This window comes from Anneissia japonica, unplaced genomic scaffold, assembly GCF_011630105.1.
Source record: "Anneissia japonica isolate Jap-2015-1 unplaced genomic scaffold, ASM1163010v1 scaffold1642_len504882_cov181, whole genome shotgun sequence".
In the NCBI taxonomy this organism is placed as follows: Eukaryota; Metazoa; Echinodermata; class Crinoidea; order Comatulida; family Comatulidae; genus Anneissia; species Anneissia japonica.
Genome location: NW_022692852.1, coordinates 245,071 through 262,269, shown reverse-complemented (window position 1 = coordinate 262,269; position 17,199 = coordinate 245,071). Strand labels below are relative to the sequence as shown.

Here is a 17,199-nt window from a genome sequence, read left to right as displayed (position 1 = left end):
AATATTTATTGTCTACAAAATAAAATATGAATTACATGCATCTTTAGAAATACAATTTCTACAATATTATTCTTGTTTTTATGTAGATAAATGTTCGATAAATTCTTTCTTTCATAAAAAGAAAAAAAAACAAAAAAAAAACGAAATTTAGCGCGTCTATTTTCATTCTAATCAATGGCGTTTGTAAACGTGCACGGACGTCATCGTCGAATCCCAGGACTTCCGACGGTAAAGCTGGCCTGCCTGCCTAGGTCCGTCCCAGGCCAACCAATAATAATTAACAAAATGTATTTTTTTAAATATAGGCCTATGGCGCATCCTGTACATGCACTTCAACTTCAACTTCAACAAAAGCCTAGGCCTAGTAGGCCTACCTGTAGTACGTTCTACTGTACTTAGGCCTATGCCTACACTTTGTTGTCGTCGGGGTATAATTCTGTATCTAAATGAACAAGGAGCGAACCTAGCTAGTCAACATCTAGGCTAGGCTAATTGATTTTAAAATCAATAACCCACCAGGACTATCTGTCGTTTTCTTCTTTGCAACAGCGGACGAAAAAAAGTCAGTTATTCTACAACGTTTCATGATTATTATCATTAAACATTAACAAACACTCGTTTTGACGCACTCCGTTCTGTAGCGTGTCTGCTGTTTAAAACAAACTTCCTAGCCTACTTTTGAGACTGGCTATGATGACTGAGATGGACTATGTTGATTTATTAATAATATTTTGTTTGGGATGAAAAAAAAGGAGAGTCCATTTCCCCAAAATGCTCCATCAGCACATAGTGTAGTGTGCGCGATGGACAGTATGGCTATGGAATTTACTAACCACACAATCCACATTTAGGTGATTAAGTCGCAAAACTTTATTTGCATTTGGTGGATTAAGTCGCAAAACTTTAGCTTCGTTTGGTGGCACCATTTACTCTAGGTAGACGGCTACCGGTTTCGTTACCGGTTGGTACATTTCTTACAAACATTCAGCCAAAGGCCAGTGAAAGTTGAGACGGCAGCCGTGTTTTTATCGATGTTTGCCATCTCTTATGTGTGCCATCGTAAAGGAATTGCGTTTTAATTTAAATCTCCGAACTTCTGAAGCTGACATATCCTATGAATGTAGGCTTGTAATGCAGGCTACAATTTAAAAACGGGTGGGACTCATTCAAAAATTCGAGGGGGTTCGCTAGAAAACAGGGGGGTTCGCCCGAACCATAAAAACCCCCCTGGCTACGGGCCTGGGTTGGAATAGAGGTAGCTGCTTTGCAGGTTGTCAGCTGCTATTTCCTGGTACATAGACTAACCGTATTTTCACAATTTGTGCACATCAGGTTCACCATGATGTGCCTGTGGTAGGCCTAGGCTTAAATTCAATATCCCAACTAACTTTAAATGTTGGCTGTCTCTTAAGGGAAAGGGGTAAAGGCTCTACAGGTTTGCCACATGCTATTTCCGGGGTATCCAGAGGTGCCGTATTTCCAAAATCCGCACAACTTTAAATCCTGTATCCGTGGACATGGGTAGCGGGGCTGCAGTTTATTAACCAAATTTGTTTAGCCTCTCCTCCATTTAGCCTCTCCCGCCATATTATAAACCAATGAGATTTTCGATGTAACTAGGGCATGAAGAACTCGCCTATATCAGACTGTATTATATATTGAATATAAATCAGCATCTTTAGACGAGGTATCGAAAGACCACTTAGGGTTAAAAATAATGCTAGGTGTTGTGTTGTGGGTCCTGAACCAGTGGTGGCGCCAGCGGATGAGGGGCATTCCCCTTTTCCCTTCGAAACGGCCTGGACACCCATCACCCGACGCTGGGGCGGATACAGAATTTGGTGGTAGGGGATGCGTGCAAGGGCGCAAATCTGTTTTGAAATAGTATCTGTAGTTGGCCGGAAATGACACTTTTATATAGTAAAATTCATCATAACCACATCATTATTCTAATAAAAAGAAGCGCTAGCAAATTTCACATGATCTTTCGACAACCAGAGATATGTACCATAAAAAAAATAAAACTAAAGAAACACTTTCTTTGATGTATTTACTTTTTTTGACCTACTTCAAAGCTGTGAGGCCGCACCCACCTCAGCCTCACCATGGTCGGGGCTGAGGTGAGAAAACTGGAGGAAATAATACCTCTAGATGGCCGGAAATGACACTTTTAAATAGTAAAATTCATCATCATCACATCACCATTAGTCAAAATGAAGCGCCAACAAATTCTCATGATTTAGCTTTTTATCAACTATTTTCGGCAACCATAGAGCTCTAATTAATAGCTTTACCACCAAGCCTCCTTCAGTTTTCCAAGTTGAGATTGAACTGACCTCATAGCTTCCAAATATGCAGCTCTTTTTCGTGGTGTGTTCTTATCATCGACCCTCGTCTTATAAAGAGCATGCATATCTTCCAACATTCGGAGAATCTCTCGGTCATTTCCATCAAACCAGTCTTGATGCTTTCTACGAACAAACCCAAAGGTTCGTTTGTCTATTTTGTAATGTTTTTATTGATCTTTTTTTTTATTTAACAAACTTGGTGGTATTAAAAGAAATAACAATTATGGCATAATCATTGGAAGTAAAGTTTTTGAGAGAAAATATGAGTATAGTGCGTCTGTCTCACGTACACACAGAGCCAAGACATACCGATAGTCTTGGACTTGGAATTTATCCTTACGGTTTTCCATTTTATTATCATCACGCGCTATCATTCTAACCTTGTTTCGAAATATCTAACTTAATTATAGGCCCTATGTATATATTTCAAATCTTTATGTTTACCTAGTTTACTTATTTATTACACGAGAGTATTAGTACTCAAAGGAGGAAACTATTACGTTAAAAAAAAAGTGTACTATAACTAGTGAAAGTGCACTGATTAGTTAAACAATCATTGAACTGGAATTGTATTTCAACATGTGTATGATATATATATATATATGTATATATGCATATATGTATATGTATATATGTGTATGTATCTTTTTGTTAGCTAATACGATGGTTCAACATAAAAAAAGAAAAACAAAAATGAAAACATATATTTGAAAAAAAAAAAACAAGTTTAATACACTGGGTATTAAACAACGATGAATTGTATTAATTTAATTTTTAGTCATATCATTTACAAAATGTGCATAACATTATTCTGTGATGATTAAAATAAACTGAAGGTAGAATGCAACCACGAAAGAGAGAGAGAAAAAAACAAACCCAAGGGTTTTTCAAGATGTCTCAAACAACAAGTCCCGGTACTGTTTCCAGAATACTTTAATCTCAGTTGTCTCGAAAATACATGGTTTGACCTTTCTTTCAATAGCATCTGTAAGCTTGTATCGCTTTGCCTTAATATTTCTATGGTGTTACATTGAGTTTCCTAGGCATTTTAACTCTGGATACCGTACTCTCTTTGGGGTAACAGTACTTCATCATTGATAAGCCAGCCTTCATGACCCGTCAGTACTCCCATAATCTATCAACTTGTCTTTGTCGGAATTACAACTATCTTGACCAGTAAGTGCTGGATGATGCCCAGCAGCAGTGTAGTGTTCAGATGTTGATGATACCTCGTCCCTGCTGTTGTTCATGGAATATATCTAAGAACGAGAAAATAGTCTTAGGTGAATGTACAATTGAGGAGCCTAAAATATCCGTATGATATTTAACTGATGCCTGGGCAACACAACAATTTGTTTATGGCCTAATTATAGAAAGGTTTAAGTAAATGCCTAAATTCTTAATTTCATTCCAGTAAATTTAAGGGCTCTTGTTCAAAAACATTTAAACTAATAGCCTACATACACACAAATTTATCAACTATCTTATTCAAGTCCTTAGCTCAACTCAGCAGAATTTTTTTTAACTTAGGCCTAGTGTTTGATTCTATTGATATTGTTGTTGAAATAATGGGTTTTTAGATATCAGGTCTTAAAATTTTAGCGTAATATTGTCAACCAACCCAATCGAACATTCCAATAAAAATGGCGACGGATGCTGAGAGGCCTGACACCATGTAGAAAACGTTTTTTACACCATATTCTCCTGTCAGTAGCCCGCCAATTTCTGAGCCCACGCTGAAGCCCAAAGACGTATAAGCTGCAGAAAACATGAATGTAACAGCGGCTTGACATCTAGGACGAGCTGTCTGAGCAATGTACGCCAATCCCACGACCATTGTGCAAAAAAACCCAGCACCTAGAAATTGAAGGCATGTGTGATGTTTATTGTTTGAGAGAAGTGGGTATGTGGTGGACAAGGGGTCTAGTCACCCACCCGCTCACATCAACAGGCCAGGCAATTCTATATATGATCAGTCTCGTATACATGTTTTTTGTATTCCATACAAAAGTTCCATCATCATTATTTTAAACATTATTGTAATCATCTTGTAAATCGAATTTGTTGTTTTTTTCTAAACTAACTACAATAAATTATACGTACTTGCAACGTCTCGTGTGCTGTCAGCTACACGCTATCAGACAATGAACGTCGCAAGTCGCACGTGTAATTTACTGTGGTTTAGAAAAACGAATTCGATTTACAATATTATATTTAATTTTTAAACCAGATGAAACTATTTCAACATTATTATCATCATCATCCAAGATCATCATCATCATCATCTTTATAACATCATCATCTTCTTTATCATTATCATCACTATTATCACCATTATGGTTAACGTTCTTTAAATTACTCAACAACTTACTTTATTGACATTTACCTTCAGTAGCCTTCATCAAAATCGACCAATTAGGATTATGCATCGTGGCATACCCAACGCAATTTATCGCATACATGAACGCCCCGAAACTTATGATCTTGAGGCAACTAAAAGTTTGTATGAGCTGTGAAGCAAATATACCTATCACAAACTCCACAAACCCTTGAACTACGATTCCTATTCCCACCAACAGTTTTGTTCCACCTGAATAAATACAAAAAAATACAGTAGAACCCCTATTAAGGGGACACCTTCGGGACCTAAAAAAGTGTCCCCTTAATAGAGGTGTCCCTTGAATAGGGGTACCCCTATTCAAGGGACACTAACCAAAAACGTGAAATTGTCCTCTTAATTAGGGGTTTTTGGCATGCTTTCATGTAACCATACCATACATTCTTTATAATTTTATTTTTATTGGCATAAGATTCAGATACGGTTTAATTAGAACGAATTTTTGCAATAATTACCAATGCAATATGTATTTATAACATGAAATCAGCAGAAATGTAATTAAAACAACAATAGTTTTATATGTTCCCAATCTTATATCAAGATGTTATTTCGAAATAAGATTACTGACCAAATATTCTTTTATTATTTTTAAAATACGGTATTAAGCTCTTTATTGGATAGTAGGATGAATAGAGTAACGATTTAGAATTAAGGGTGCATGTCATGTTATAGATTAAAATCCTACATGAATGTACAAGAAAAACAAAGGAAAACAAATCCTCATGGTCATGGGTCAAATTGTTAAATTATTTTAAGACTGCTGTGTTGTTGTGATACAATGAAAAAAAAAATAGGTGTCCCCTTAATAGAGGTTATTTGACCATTTGGCACATTCAGAAAGCGTCCCCGTACCCTTAATAGGGGTGTCCCCTTAATAGGGGTGTCCCCTTAATAGGGGTTAGATGTAGTGTTAAAAGATATATTGCCCCTCGTTTCACGGAAAAGTGTCCCCTTAATAGGGGTGCCCAAAAAGAAGGGGTTCTACTGTAATTCAATTAAAAGTTTGTAATCTAACTATACAGTAGGTCATAACAAACAAACTTTTGGGAAGACATTCGCTATTAGCTTTGTTTATGCTGTCTCCATGCACCGTGGTAGATAATGTGTGTATTTATATTAATAATATCGCTTTGTATTGTTTATTGTTGGCCGAACTATCATAATATAAAGAAAATAAATAAAAAATAAAACTACAAATTTTCAAACCATTAAACGTGGAACTAAAATATTCTTATTTTGAATGAATTCCTCATAATTAACATATTTTAGTTAACACATAGGCCCTAATAACGAATTAGTATAGTTGCGTATCATACACTAGTGGAAATTATTATACGAAGGTTAGATTATTCCATGAAAAAAATCATGAGGGCCTTCAAGACCAGGATATTTTTGAATGCATTAATCTAACCTAAGTATAATAATTTTCCTCCAGTGTGTAGATAAGCACTATACCAACTGTTTTATAAGTCAATCGCCGTCTTTTAAATGCTAGTTTTATAATCAAACTGTTGTGTAGTCATCGGTTGTTATAGTGATATGATCAGTATTATCTGTGTGCGTATTACATTTAGCTGTGCGTATGCGGATTGTTACTGCACTTGTCATGAGTTTACTATTTTGATAGACATTCGTCAGAGAAATAAAAAATAATAAGAAAAGAGAATACAGATCACATTTTGCTCGGTGCAGACAGGTAATCGTTTGATGATTTCTTCTATAAGCTAGGGATCCATCTAGGCCTCGGCCTACTGCCTGCATCTAAATTCGTTCCTTGCGTTTTTAACATAAGTTTAAATAGGCCTCAAATTTTCATATTAAATTCAGTAGTTGTAAAACAATAATTATGAGATTTGAGTAAGAAAAAACATTAGGAGTTACAGTGATGACGTCACGATTGACTTATAAGAGCTTTTAGTGTAAATAGCTTAACGCATTATGATGAAACAACTCTTTGAAACATGTCTGTGTTTAATTTATCGTATATTAGGTTTAGAGTGTTTTTACTACTTTCTACAATATTTTATTTAAGTTAAACATAGTGGAACCGTTGAATATATTATGTTTATCATAGTGTAATAGATATCATAGTACATTACATATATAAACTGGTTTTACCAAGATGTCGACCCTCCAAGTCAAATAAGACATGATGTATCCATATACAACACCGATGACAAGGCCAGTGAACATAAACGTCGCATTGCGTCCATTTTTCCAAAATTCCTTGATGCCAGACTAAGTTTCATTGTTGGTCGTTTGGCTGGCATTTACTTTAACCTATAATAATTCAGAAAATTTAAATAAACCATTAGTAGGAAATTATCTATATCACAAATATAAATATATATACATATAACATTTTCCTATACATATATATGATATATATATACACATATACATACACACACACACACACACACACTCAATGCAGGAGCAGAGCAATATAAAATCAAAACAAGATGACGCTTGTTTACAAGTGAGCCTAGCACCTGACGATTGAGGAAGTGTGTGTGTGTATGTGTGTAATAGGCCTACTTCAGTTCATAAAAATTATTTCATAACCGATCCCCCCAAAAAAGTCTGTGCTTACCTCCTCGGGGTTGAGGGTGATAACTAGTGGCACCGTTAGCAGTATCAAGACCACAACACACAAAAACATCGGTGTAAAGTCCACTAGGCTAACTTCACTGCCACAATAATCAGCCGTTATTGTTTTCATTAATATTGAGGATACAAAAAACGTGCTAGAGTGAAAAAAAATATTTCAGATACCATGTAATTTAAAGTCCTGATTTTTGCTGACGGAATCTAGGTTGATATTGTTTAAGGAGAGAAGCTGATACTTCGTTATATATATATATATTTGTTATAATATAATTAGGCTCTATGCCTATAACAAAAATAAATAGTAATTTTGGCACAGGAATTCCTGCTCTTACGATATGATATACAAAGGGATAAAAGCACTGCAGAGACTACGGATAATTAGTAAGCCGTTTTAGCACGAGGATAAATTAACTCGGAAAACCCGGAGTAAATTTCTACGAATTAACTAAGAGCTTTTTCATGGTTGACTTCGAGTTTATTGTATGTCAAAACTAAGAGTTCTTACAAACTTACTTGAGTTTTTCCCGGAAATGAAATGAGTTAGAATTGGCCTTTTATGAGTACATAGAGTTTCAATCTTAGAACTACGATCCAAGAACGCCTAGTTTAGGATAGGCCTACTCGTATTTAACACGTTTACAGACTCGTGAAGCTTGTAGCAAATTTGTAAAACTCGCAGTAAACTCATACTTGACTCAAGGCAATTCGAAATTTGCTCTAATTCGTTCTAAGTCGTGTTGACTCGTGAGTAAGCCCCTCTCCCACCAGGGGTTTTTCAGCATACGAGTTAAACTCTGCAAAAATTCGTAGGACGATTCTTGAAGCTCGGACCAGAACTCGTACGTACTCGTAGCACCTCTGGACTCGTGGCACTAATAGTGCCACGAGTTGCCTACCTAACTCGTACACTCGGGACACTCGTTGGCGGTTTTGTAATCCACGAGTTTGATGCGAGCACACCGAAATGAGTAAGAGTTAAATACGAACGCACCGAGTTGGTTACGATAACCAGGAACATTTGGTCGGAGCTCGTACCGAACTCGTACCGTATTTAATACTTTACAAACTAGTTACGCTCGTCCCGTAAAGCTAGTAGTAAACTCGGTGCTTCGCTCGGCATAGTTCGTAAATAAAACCAATTCCATAAGGTCGTGCCTCATTCGTAGCTAACACGTAGTAGGCTCGTATAGAGGTCCTTATCTAAGTGAATTAAATCACGAGTTTCACGAGTTTTTAACTCGTAGAACTCGCGCGACTATTGGATGAAATCAACCTCGCAGTAAACTACCGTATTATAAATAACACGCACTCGACACAATGTGCCATTTGCTGAAGATTGTTTAGTTCGCCCAAATAGTGCGATGCTTTGACGAAAACAACCCAGTGTGTGGAAACTGCTTATTTTCTCAATAAAATTCTTTAAAGAAAAAAAATCACTGAACTTACACGCATCCAAAACCAACAGCACCAGATGATCTTTGATAAGGTAGGCGATGAGTTTCATTCTGGAGAGCGTCCATTGTAAACACATCAACAAGAGAATACAAACTCAATATACAAACTTCAATTGATAGTAAGAAACTCCATATTTTGTACAACAGACTTTGGTCTTGCTCGTACAACCAAGACCTATCGGACGCAATCAATTTCCTTTCAGTACACGTCGGATAAAGTTGACAGAACGAAGAAAAACTCTGGTTAAATTTCATATGCATAATATCACATGATGCTAAATCGTCTCGCGAGAATTTAAATGCTAAGCCGAATAATGTCAGCATCGGGAGGAAGCTGCTAGCGATGAGGCACGATTTACGTATTCTAAATTTATCCACAACATATCCAAGAACTACGGATAAGCAGAATCCTGTGATTTGCGAAGTACCGATTAAAATACCGACTTCGCTGGCATTTAGTCCAACCTGCTTCAGAAACAAAGGAAGGTATATTTTCAGTGTTCCAAAACTACCATCAACAATGAAATATAATAGTTTAAACCTTAATAAATCCGTATTAATACTGTTCATAATATTTGAAAAACAATTCATGATGTTTTCACTTCTTTCCATGAACTGTTTTTGGCAATATAGTTGTCAGCTGCGTGAATTCTCAAATATAAAACACCCCAAAAATGTCGCACTGTAAATAGGCTATTTATTTTAACATAAAAGACCATGAACAAAAGCATGAACTACAGTATATTAACACAAACGATAAATAGGCCTATAATTATGGAGGAATGTGATGGAATTATCATTGACGAACATTAATTATTGTAATTTCTGTTCATGATAGGCCTATATATATACCATTTCGAACAAAATTTGTCAAATATATAAAAGAAACAGCAGAAAATTGATAACGCAAAAGATAGAGAAATTGACATAAAAAAAATTGAGAATTCGTTAAAAAAAATAAAAATGCGGGGAAACAGTTGAAGCAAGCATTGTAATTAATAAGAATTTTTTTAAAAAATCTTTAAATACTACTTTATTTATTAATAAATGAATTTTATATAGGATTCAAAGTCATAGACAAAGAGATAATAGGTGACCCTAATATCATCACTACTGTATCCGTGACTGTGTCTAATGTAGGCCTATATAGAAACTTAATTCAGGTCTCAGATTATTTCAAATGCATGTTCCTTTGCATTATAATAATAGAAGGGATAACAATATATAATCACACCATGGTCACATGTACTCTTCATGTGCAAATTAGCTCGTAATTATACAAATTATATAGCGATCCCATATTTTGGCAACCGATGGTCGCAGATCGAGTGTTGCTTTCTTTTTCAAATAATTCAGAACGTATGTTTCTATTCGCTTCAATAAAACATTTTACCACTGACTCTTGACCTTATCTTCACAGAATTTGCATGTTTCTGTGACTAATGTTATTAGATCTAGATGTGTATAAGAGACAGAGACTATAATGCGCCACTGATTCCAAATAAAGCTGGAGGGCCATATTCAAAGCGGGGCGTTTATTCGAATAAATAGTAATATATTTCTAAGATAGAGAAGCAATCACAATAGTTAACAGAACTAAAACTTATAACCCAGATATAGTAGGCCCTATTTCATGTTGTCTCCATAACTACCGGTTATTGGGATTTTTTTATTAGTTATTAACTTTATTAAAATTAAATAACGCTTTAAATAAGTAATTTAACTTGTAATGTATATAATATTTTTTGGCCCTATATGGAAAAAAGATCATAGGTGTGATGCTAACAGTGATGTGTATTTATCTGATTATTTCTTGAAGTTGCCAATCATTTGTTATATTTTGTTATATTTAACTAACCTTTTAATTTAGAAGTACTGTAGTCCTACACACCTGATAGTACAGTACTTAAAAACGGTTCGGGTTAACCCATTGGTAAGGCGACAGTAAGGACTCTCTCTCTCTCTCTCTCTCTCTCTCTCTCTCTCTCTATCTATCCCCGACCCCCACCTTCACCCACTCTCTCTGATTTATAAGTAGGACAAATTAAACAGAAATGGTATGCATCTTCTACTTCGTTAAGCCAACATGAGTTGCATAAACTACGGTACCTTTACTTCTTCATTGCGACTGTTAAAAGATACTAGGTTCATGTTAAACTGAGAGTATGGTATGTTGGCTCTTTGATATTCAAATATATATATAAAAGCATAATATTTTACAGCTAACCTGCATATGAACAGTACGTGTGACCATGGTGTGACTATATTTCCATCCTTGCTATTATTATATTTAAAAGAAATATGCACATTTGAGACGTAAGTCGTAAAGATGCAGATTCAGTGATTAAATTAAAGGTCAATTGTGTAATTTCATCATAATAGGCGCAGAAATATGCATTCAGTGAAATTAGAAACATGTTCCAAATAATTTGAAAAAGAGACCAACTGTCTGCACCACTAACATATTTTTGCTAATTTGCCGACGTGTGACCAAGGTGTGATTGGTGGAATTTCATTCTAGTGTGAAACATAATGTTCAATAAACAAAGTTTGCGAGATAGGATTGCCCAAAGCAATTTTATTGTTTTTTCTGTATATTTTGGGTATGCTGAATCCAAAAATGCGAGGGTCCATTTTTTCCGAGTTTGCCTTGGAGGCCATTTTGGAATTTCAAAATAGCTGCCATTTTCACATTAAAAATAACCATAACTGTGCCATTATTTACTAATATCTTTAGCCAGGATGACACAATCATTTTAAAGAAATGTTTTTCATTGTGGTCCTGGAAAAAAAAGGGGAAAAAAAATAATAATAATAATATTATTAATAATGATAAAACAATCATAATAACAATAATAATAAACATCAACAAAAAATAATAATGATAAACAAAACACAAAAGAACACACCCAGAGTCAGGCATTAATAATCATAATCATCATTTCGAAACCCTTTTCCTCCCCAATTCCATTTTTTTTTTTTTTTTTAGAGCAGGTATCGACATGATTTTGGTACCAACCTTTATGTTTACAATATCAATCTGTCCAATGGTGATATTCTCATGGATCTTAAATGACGGCCATCTTGAATTTTGAAAATGGCTACCGTTTTTACAGTAAGAATAACAACAGCTTTGCTATTAAAGCAGGTATCGACTAGATTGTGTTAGCAAACCCTGTGTTTTCAATGTCAACCTGTCCAATGGTGTAATTCTCACGAATCATACATGGCGGCCATCTTGAATTTCAAAATGGCTGCCATTTTACAGTAATAATAACAATAAAACTATGATATTATAGCAGGTATCGACATGATTTTGATAGTAAACCTTATGTTTTCCATGTCAACTTGTTCAATGGTGATATTCAATCGTAAAGTGCGGCCATCTTGAATATCAAAATGGCCAACAAAAAGAAAACCGGCTTAATTTATTTTTTGTGAATGCAAATATGTCAATTATTCTTAAAAAAAAAAAACAAGACAATCTCGGAAAAAAATGGACCCTTGTATTTTTGGAATCAGCATAGGCCTACTCAAAATGTACAGAAAAAGTAATAAAATTGCTTTGGCAAGCCGGGTGCGTACCTTGGTCCGAAGGGTCTTTGGTCCGAAGAGTCTTTGGCCCGAAGTTCCTAATTTTAGTTGGGTGAGTATACCTTTGGTCAATGCCCGTTGGTCCAAATATTCCTAATTTTAGTGACCTGGTTTTCCAAAAATAATTGTTATAATACTTATTGAAACGGTTTGTTATGTCAGCTGAGCTCTTAGGTAGCCTTTAATTTAAGGATATTCTTTACCACTGAATGCGTTTTTTATCTGCTTCCTTGAGTGATTCTTTATTTTTATATTTATATATTATATGATTTGTGTATGATGTGATCTATGCTTTTGTTGTTTACTTTAAAGAATACTTATATTTTATTTATATATATACAGTATGTATATATATATATATATAAAGTATATATATATATATATATATATATATATATATATATAGTGGTGAAGGCGATGACAATAAAAACAAAAGTCAAGTTGACGTATTTTTAATTGGTACACAATTTATTTAACACGAATATTTCGTCTTCATCATATATATATATATATATATAGGCCTATAATATATATATATATAGGCCTATAATATATATATACATACATATATTTATTTTGTCACTGTTATTTTGCCTATGCAACTTTATTAATTTTATATATTATAATATACTTGACAAAAATCAGGTTTCGCAAGTAGTCTAGTACTGTAATGTATAATAAACCAAAGTTAGGTCCTAAATGTAAAAAAGTCTTAATTACGTTTTAGGATAGTTACAAATAAAGTTTGAAACATGAGCCAGTTGACGTTGAACCTGCGTGAAAATAGCCTAAAAAATGTGTAATTATCTCTTCACATGAAGTCTAACAATAAGATTATATTATTCCTCGCGTCAAGTTAATTGTTTGCGGATAGGATGTTGCAGAGTTGAGCATCTTTCAACAATTAATAATTTGTTATTGTTACTGTTAGCTATAGGTCTATCATGTGTTTTCTTGTTTTAAATTTTTGTTCACATTTCAAATATATTAATTTCGGACCAACGGGCCTTCGGACCAACGACCATTCAGACCAAAGGACCTTCGGAGCAATGCACTGACCCCAATTTGACTTTAGCTCGCTATTTTAATTGTGATAACTTTGCAATGGAGTCATTGTATTAAACACAATCCGTGACCTTATCAAAAACAATGAGCAGAAATAATGACAACAGTTTTGTGTTTAGTTCCAGTACCATAATCAGTAAAAGCGATAGCATTATAAAAGTGGTGGTTTCACTACAAGACATAAAAAAAAAAAAGCGATAGCATTGGCAGTGAAAGCATGATGAGCATGGAGATTTGTTCAAATATTTCCAACACAATTAATACGGATTTATTAAAGTTTAAATTATTATATTTCAACACTGTTGGTAGTTTTGCAACACTGAAGTCATACATTCCGCTGTTTATGAAGCAGCTAGGACTAAAGCCCAATCAAGTCGGTGTTTTACTTGGTGCTAACCAAATTGCAGGATTCTGTGTAGCATTAGCTGTTGGATTTATCGTGGACAAGTTCAGACTACGTAAAACAAGTCTCATTGTGTGCAGTTTGCTAATGTTGTTGTCAATATTATGGCTAGCGTTTGCATTCTCAGAAAATGTTCACGAATCTTGTGATGACATTCATGTAAAATTTAACCGAAGTTTCTCCTTGTTTTGCAACATGCATCCGACATGTACTGATGAGCAATTCATTGCGTCCGATCGTTCGTGGTTATACAAGCAGGGGGACGTGCAAACCTCCTTTTACAAACTGTGTGTTTTTTTACTACCATTTGAAGTTTTTATCATAAGTATCTATTCTCTAATTGATGTGTTTACAATGAATGCTCTCGAGGAAGAAATTCACAAGCTTCCATATCAAAGATCGTTTGGTGCTCTAGGATTCGGATCCATGTAAGTTGGAGTGTCAGTGTTGTTGTTTTTGATTAGTTCTAGCGCTTAAATTAAAATTACTCTTTCATTTATATTATGAAATATCCTGAGGTCCTTCCGTGTATAGGAAGGGATTTAGGGGCGGCTCCGGGATTTAAAAGAGGGGGTTCAAAATGTTTTCAAAAAACCCCAACAGGAAGGGGGTGGGGGTCCGGGTGTCCTCCCCCTGGAAAATATTGATTTCTAATTGGCCGGAAATGAGCTTTCCCGACTTCTGAGGAGTCTTTTAATGACCTTTAGGTTCTTCAAAATTCAAGGTTTTCCCCCTCTTGAAAAAAGGTCAGGTAATTTTATCATTCTTTAGGCCTCATAGAGGAAAAAAATAAAGACAGGCAATATATTATTATATTCAAACAACATTGAGTAGATGTAGTCTTTCTTTCATGGATCGATGAATAGGCCTGAAGAACGCACTTTCTTACATAAATTATTACGACAGCGAACCAAAAACAGTGTGTATAATTTATTCAATTGAGGCTAATTGGGCTAAGCCTAGTTTGTCTGATCTTTCAACCTATGCCTAGGTAGGTTAGCATGCCTTTTTGTAAGCCATGACCCAGTTGCATTTTGTTACGTTTCTTCACAGAGGGGGGTTTGTCCGAAGAACCAGCCCCCCCCCCCCCGCTCCGATGCCACCCTGGATCTGGCACTGGGATTAACAGTGATAACTAACTAACCTCATTAAAGTGCCTGACAATCTTGCACCGAGGTGTCACCTCCAGTAACGCCGCTGATTGTGTAAATATATAAAAATAGTTACATTATAAGAACATTTGAAAAATATATTTTGATAACAAAAACATAGATGTTAATAAAATGCCTAAATGTACATTAAATAAATTAAATTGTTTAATTCTGTTTAAAGAAATTGTACAGGTACAAAACAAATACAGGTCTGGGTGGAAAAATTTCAGGGAATTATTACAACCTAAAAACTTAAGTGATCGGATCGAAATTTCATATGACCCGAAGTGGCACACATACATTTAATTTCATTTTCATTTTTCCGATACTTTTAATTTTCTAAACTTTACGTTGTGATAATTCGATTGTCTGAAAAACATGAGGGCACCAATGCTATGGCAATTCTTCAGGGGTAAAGCCTGCTAGACGCAGAGCCATTTTGAGGGTCTTAGAGGTTCTAATATTCAATTTTATAGAGATAGTTTTAAAAGTAAGTAGCTGTTGCACCGTAAAAGTGAATTGACGGCGACCAAAAGTAACTTGGAGAATCGTGCCGCCGAATTCCATTCCGCTGTCTTTTGTTGCATTCACTCTATTTTGTTGCCTACGTCAATAGCCTTTGTAAGGCCTACTTTATTTTCAAATTTTGTCTACTTGCCTTTCATAATAAAGCATTGTATTTGTATTGCAAATACAAACGCCTCAATGAAATCAAGTGTGGACCTCTAAACTCTTGCAAAGACCCCTGGCAACCAGCATGCTTCACCCCGGAACACTTGCGGCCTTGGTCAGCAGCGACAGTGCTCACTAGGGTTCCAGTCCAAACTGGGCCTCCACATCTCAACAGGACTTGAACACGTCTGCTTTTTAACCTGTAGACTCGCTACCCCTATAATTACACCTCCAAAAAATGACTGAATATTTTAATATAATTTTCTTTTTATCTCCATTACAAAAAAAAAAAATGTTCGAAACATTGGGGAGCAAGCAGGCTTCCCCCAGCCCTGAATCCACCCCCGAAAATCTTGACAATACATTTTTCTTCTGTACCAACTCTAGCCTATTTGTTGCTTCCTGGATAACACCAACTGCAACAGCTTATTACTGTGGGATCAATGTTAGCAATGTGAATTTCACACCGATGTTTGTGTGTCTCTTTGTAATGGTACTGCTCACAGTTCCACTAGTTGTCATCATCAAGCCGGAGGAGGTGAGCTTATTTCTTAAACTTGTTCTGTACATTATAAGGCAAAGCAATATGAAGATGTTCCATTCATGCTTTTTGTAGCACGACGCGTTGTGTACAGGTCTCCCTCTAATTAAAGACCCCAACAATTAGAGACCAACTCCAATAAAAGACCAAATGTCTTTTATCTTTATTGTTCTAATTTGAGACGCTGCTAAAAACCATGGAAAACCTTGACCCAAACGTGGTCTATAATTGTATTTTCTTTTCTCATATTAACTGTGGCCATTATATCAAACATTATCGACATGTGAACAAATTCTATTCTGTTTTCTACCATCATATATTTGATGTATTCAAAAATGTACGGGCATAATCGACAACGGTTTTGCCTTGTGAAGAATGTGTACGTTTTACTATAATTTATCTACTGAAATTCTTTTAGATATATCCTTGTAAATATTAAGTGATTAAATCCCTTAACAATTTATAAGCTTATCCTCATTAATCCCACTTCTTTGATATATACTTTGTAGTTAGTCTGGTTGTAAAAATGCTGAAATGAACTTTAGCGGGAAAAAAGTGAAGGAAAATAAATTTTTGGTTTTTCTGAATCAGCATACCCTATAGTGTCTCAGAAAAAAAATCCCCATGCCTAGGGCTTGGGCAATTTTTTCTACAGCACTTTGAAATTTTGACCTAAAATACCCTATTTTAAACTATTTAAGATGGGGGTAGGGGAAATAAATTTATGTTTTTAGTCACTTTTACATATACTGTGGATATGAAATGTAACAACATCTTGGCTAAATGGTTACTCATCACTCTCATTTAAAAATTTGATCGGAATGATGACGTGATCATGATAAATTCCAAGATGGCATCCATTAAGGTTGTAAAAACTATGTATTTAATGTAAAAATAATTTTATTGTTATCAAAGTACAATATAATCCCAATACAATATTATACATACATGAATAAAACAAAA

The 17,199-nt window shown here is 35.1% G+C and overlaps 2 protein-coding genes across 4 annotated transcripts in view; one reads left to right on the top strand and one right to left on the bottom strand.

The window, feature by feature from the left end:
• Positions 1–3,434: 3,434 nt before the first annotated feature.
• LOC117100445 lies at positions 3,435–7,487 on the bottom strand. Of its 3 annotated transcripts, XM_033240147.1 has the most exons (5): positions 7,340–7,487; positions 6,865–7,026; positions 4,735–4,938; positions 3,970–4,205; positions 3,435–3,607 (listed from the first exon to the last, which is right to left on the bottom strand). In XM_033240147.1, exons 3-5 carry the CDS (start codon positions 4,808–4,810, stop codon positions 3,458–3,460), a joined length of 462 nt encoding a protein of 153 aa, XP_033096038.1. In that variant the 5' UTR covers positions 4,811–4,938; positions 6,865–7,026; positions 7,340–7,487; the 3' UTR covers positions 3,435–3,457. The 3 variants fall into 3 exon arrangements, 2 of the variants coding, with proteins under 2 accessions (XP_033096038.1, XP_033096039.1); XR_004444123.1 differs by lacking the exon at positions 4,735–4,938; XM_033240148.1 differs by lacking the exons at positions 6,865–7,026; positions 7,340–7,487 and having other exon boundaries at positions 4,735–5,041.
• Positions 7,488–13,581: 6,094 nt separating this feature from the next.
• LOC117100431 (major facilitator superfamily domain-containing protein 6-like) overlaps positions 13,582–17,199 on the top strand; it is an 11,529-nt gene continuing 7,911 nt past the window's right edge. Inside the window, exons 1-2 of the mRNA XM_033240117.1 lie at positions 13,582–14,300; positions 16,083–16,233. Coding sequence (XP_033096008.1) covers positions 13,687–14,300; positions 16,083–16,233 — 765 coding nt within the window. The 5' untranslated portion in view covers positions 13,582–13,686. The remainder of the gene's footprint in view (positions 14,301–16,082; positions 16,234–17,199) is intronic.

What these genes read in the sequence shown, in the direction of transcription:
- LOC117100445 (XM_033240147.1), bottom strand. Translation starts at nt 4,810, where the DNA reads ATGTATGCGATAAATTGCGTTGGGTATGCCACGATGCATAATCCTAAT. An exon ending in TTTGATGAAGGCTACTGAAG is followed by an intron (nt 4,206 to 4,734) that starts GTAAATGTCAAT and finishes TTCAATTTCTAG; the next exon opens with GTGCTGGGTTTTTTTGCACA. An exon ending in TTATTGGAATGTTCGATTGG is followed by an intron (nt 3,608 to 3,969) that starts GTTGGTTGACAA and finishes TCTCGTTCTTAG; the next exon opens with ATATATTCCATGAACAACAG.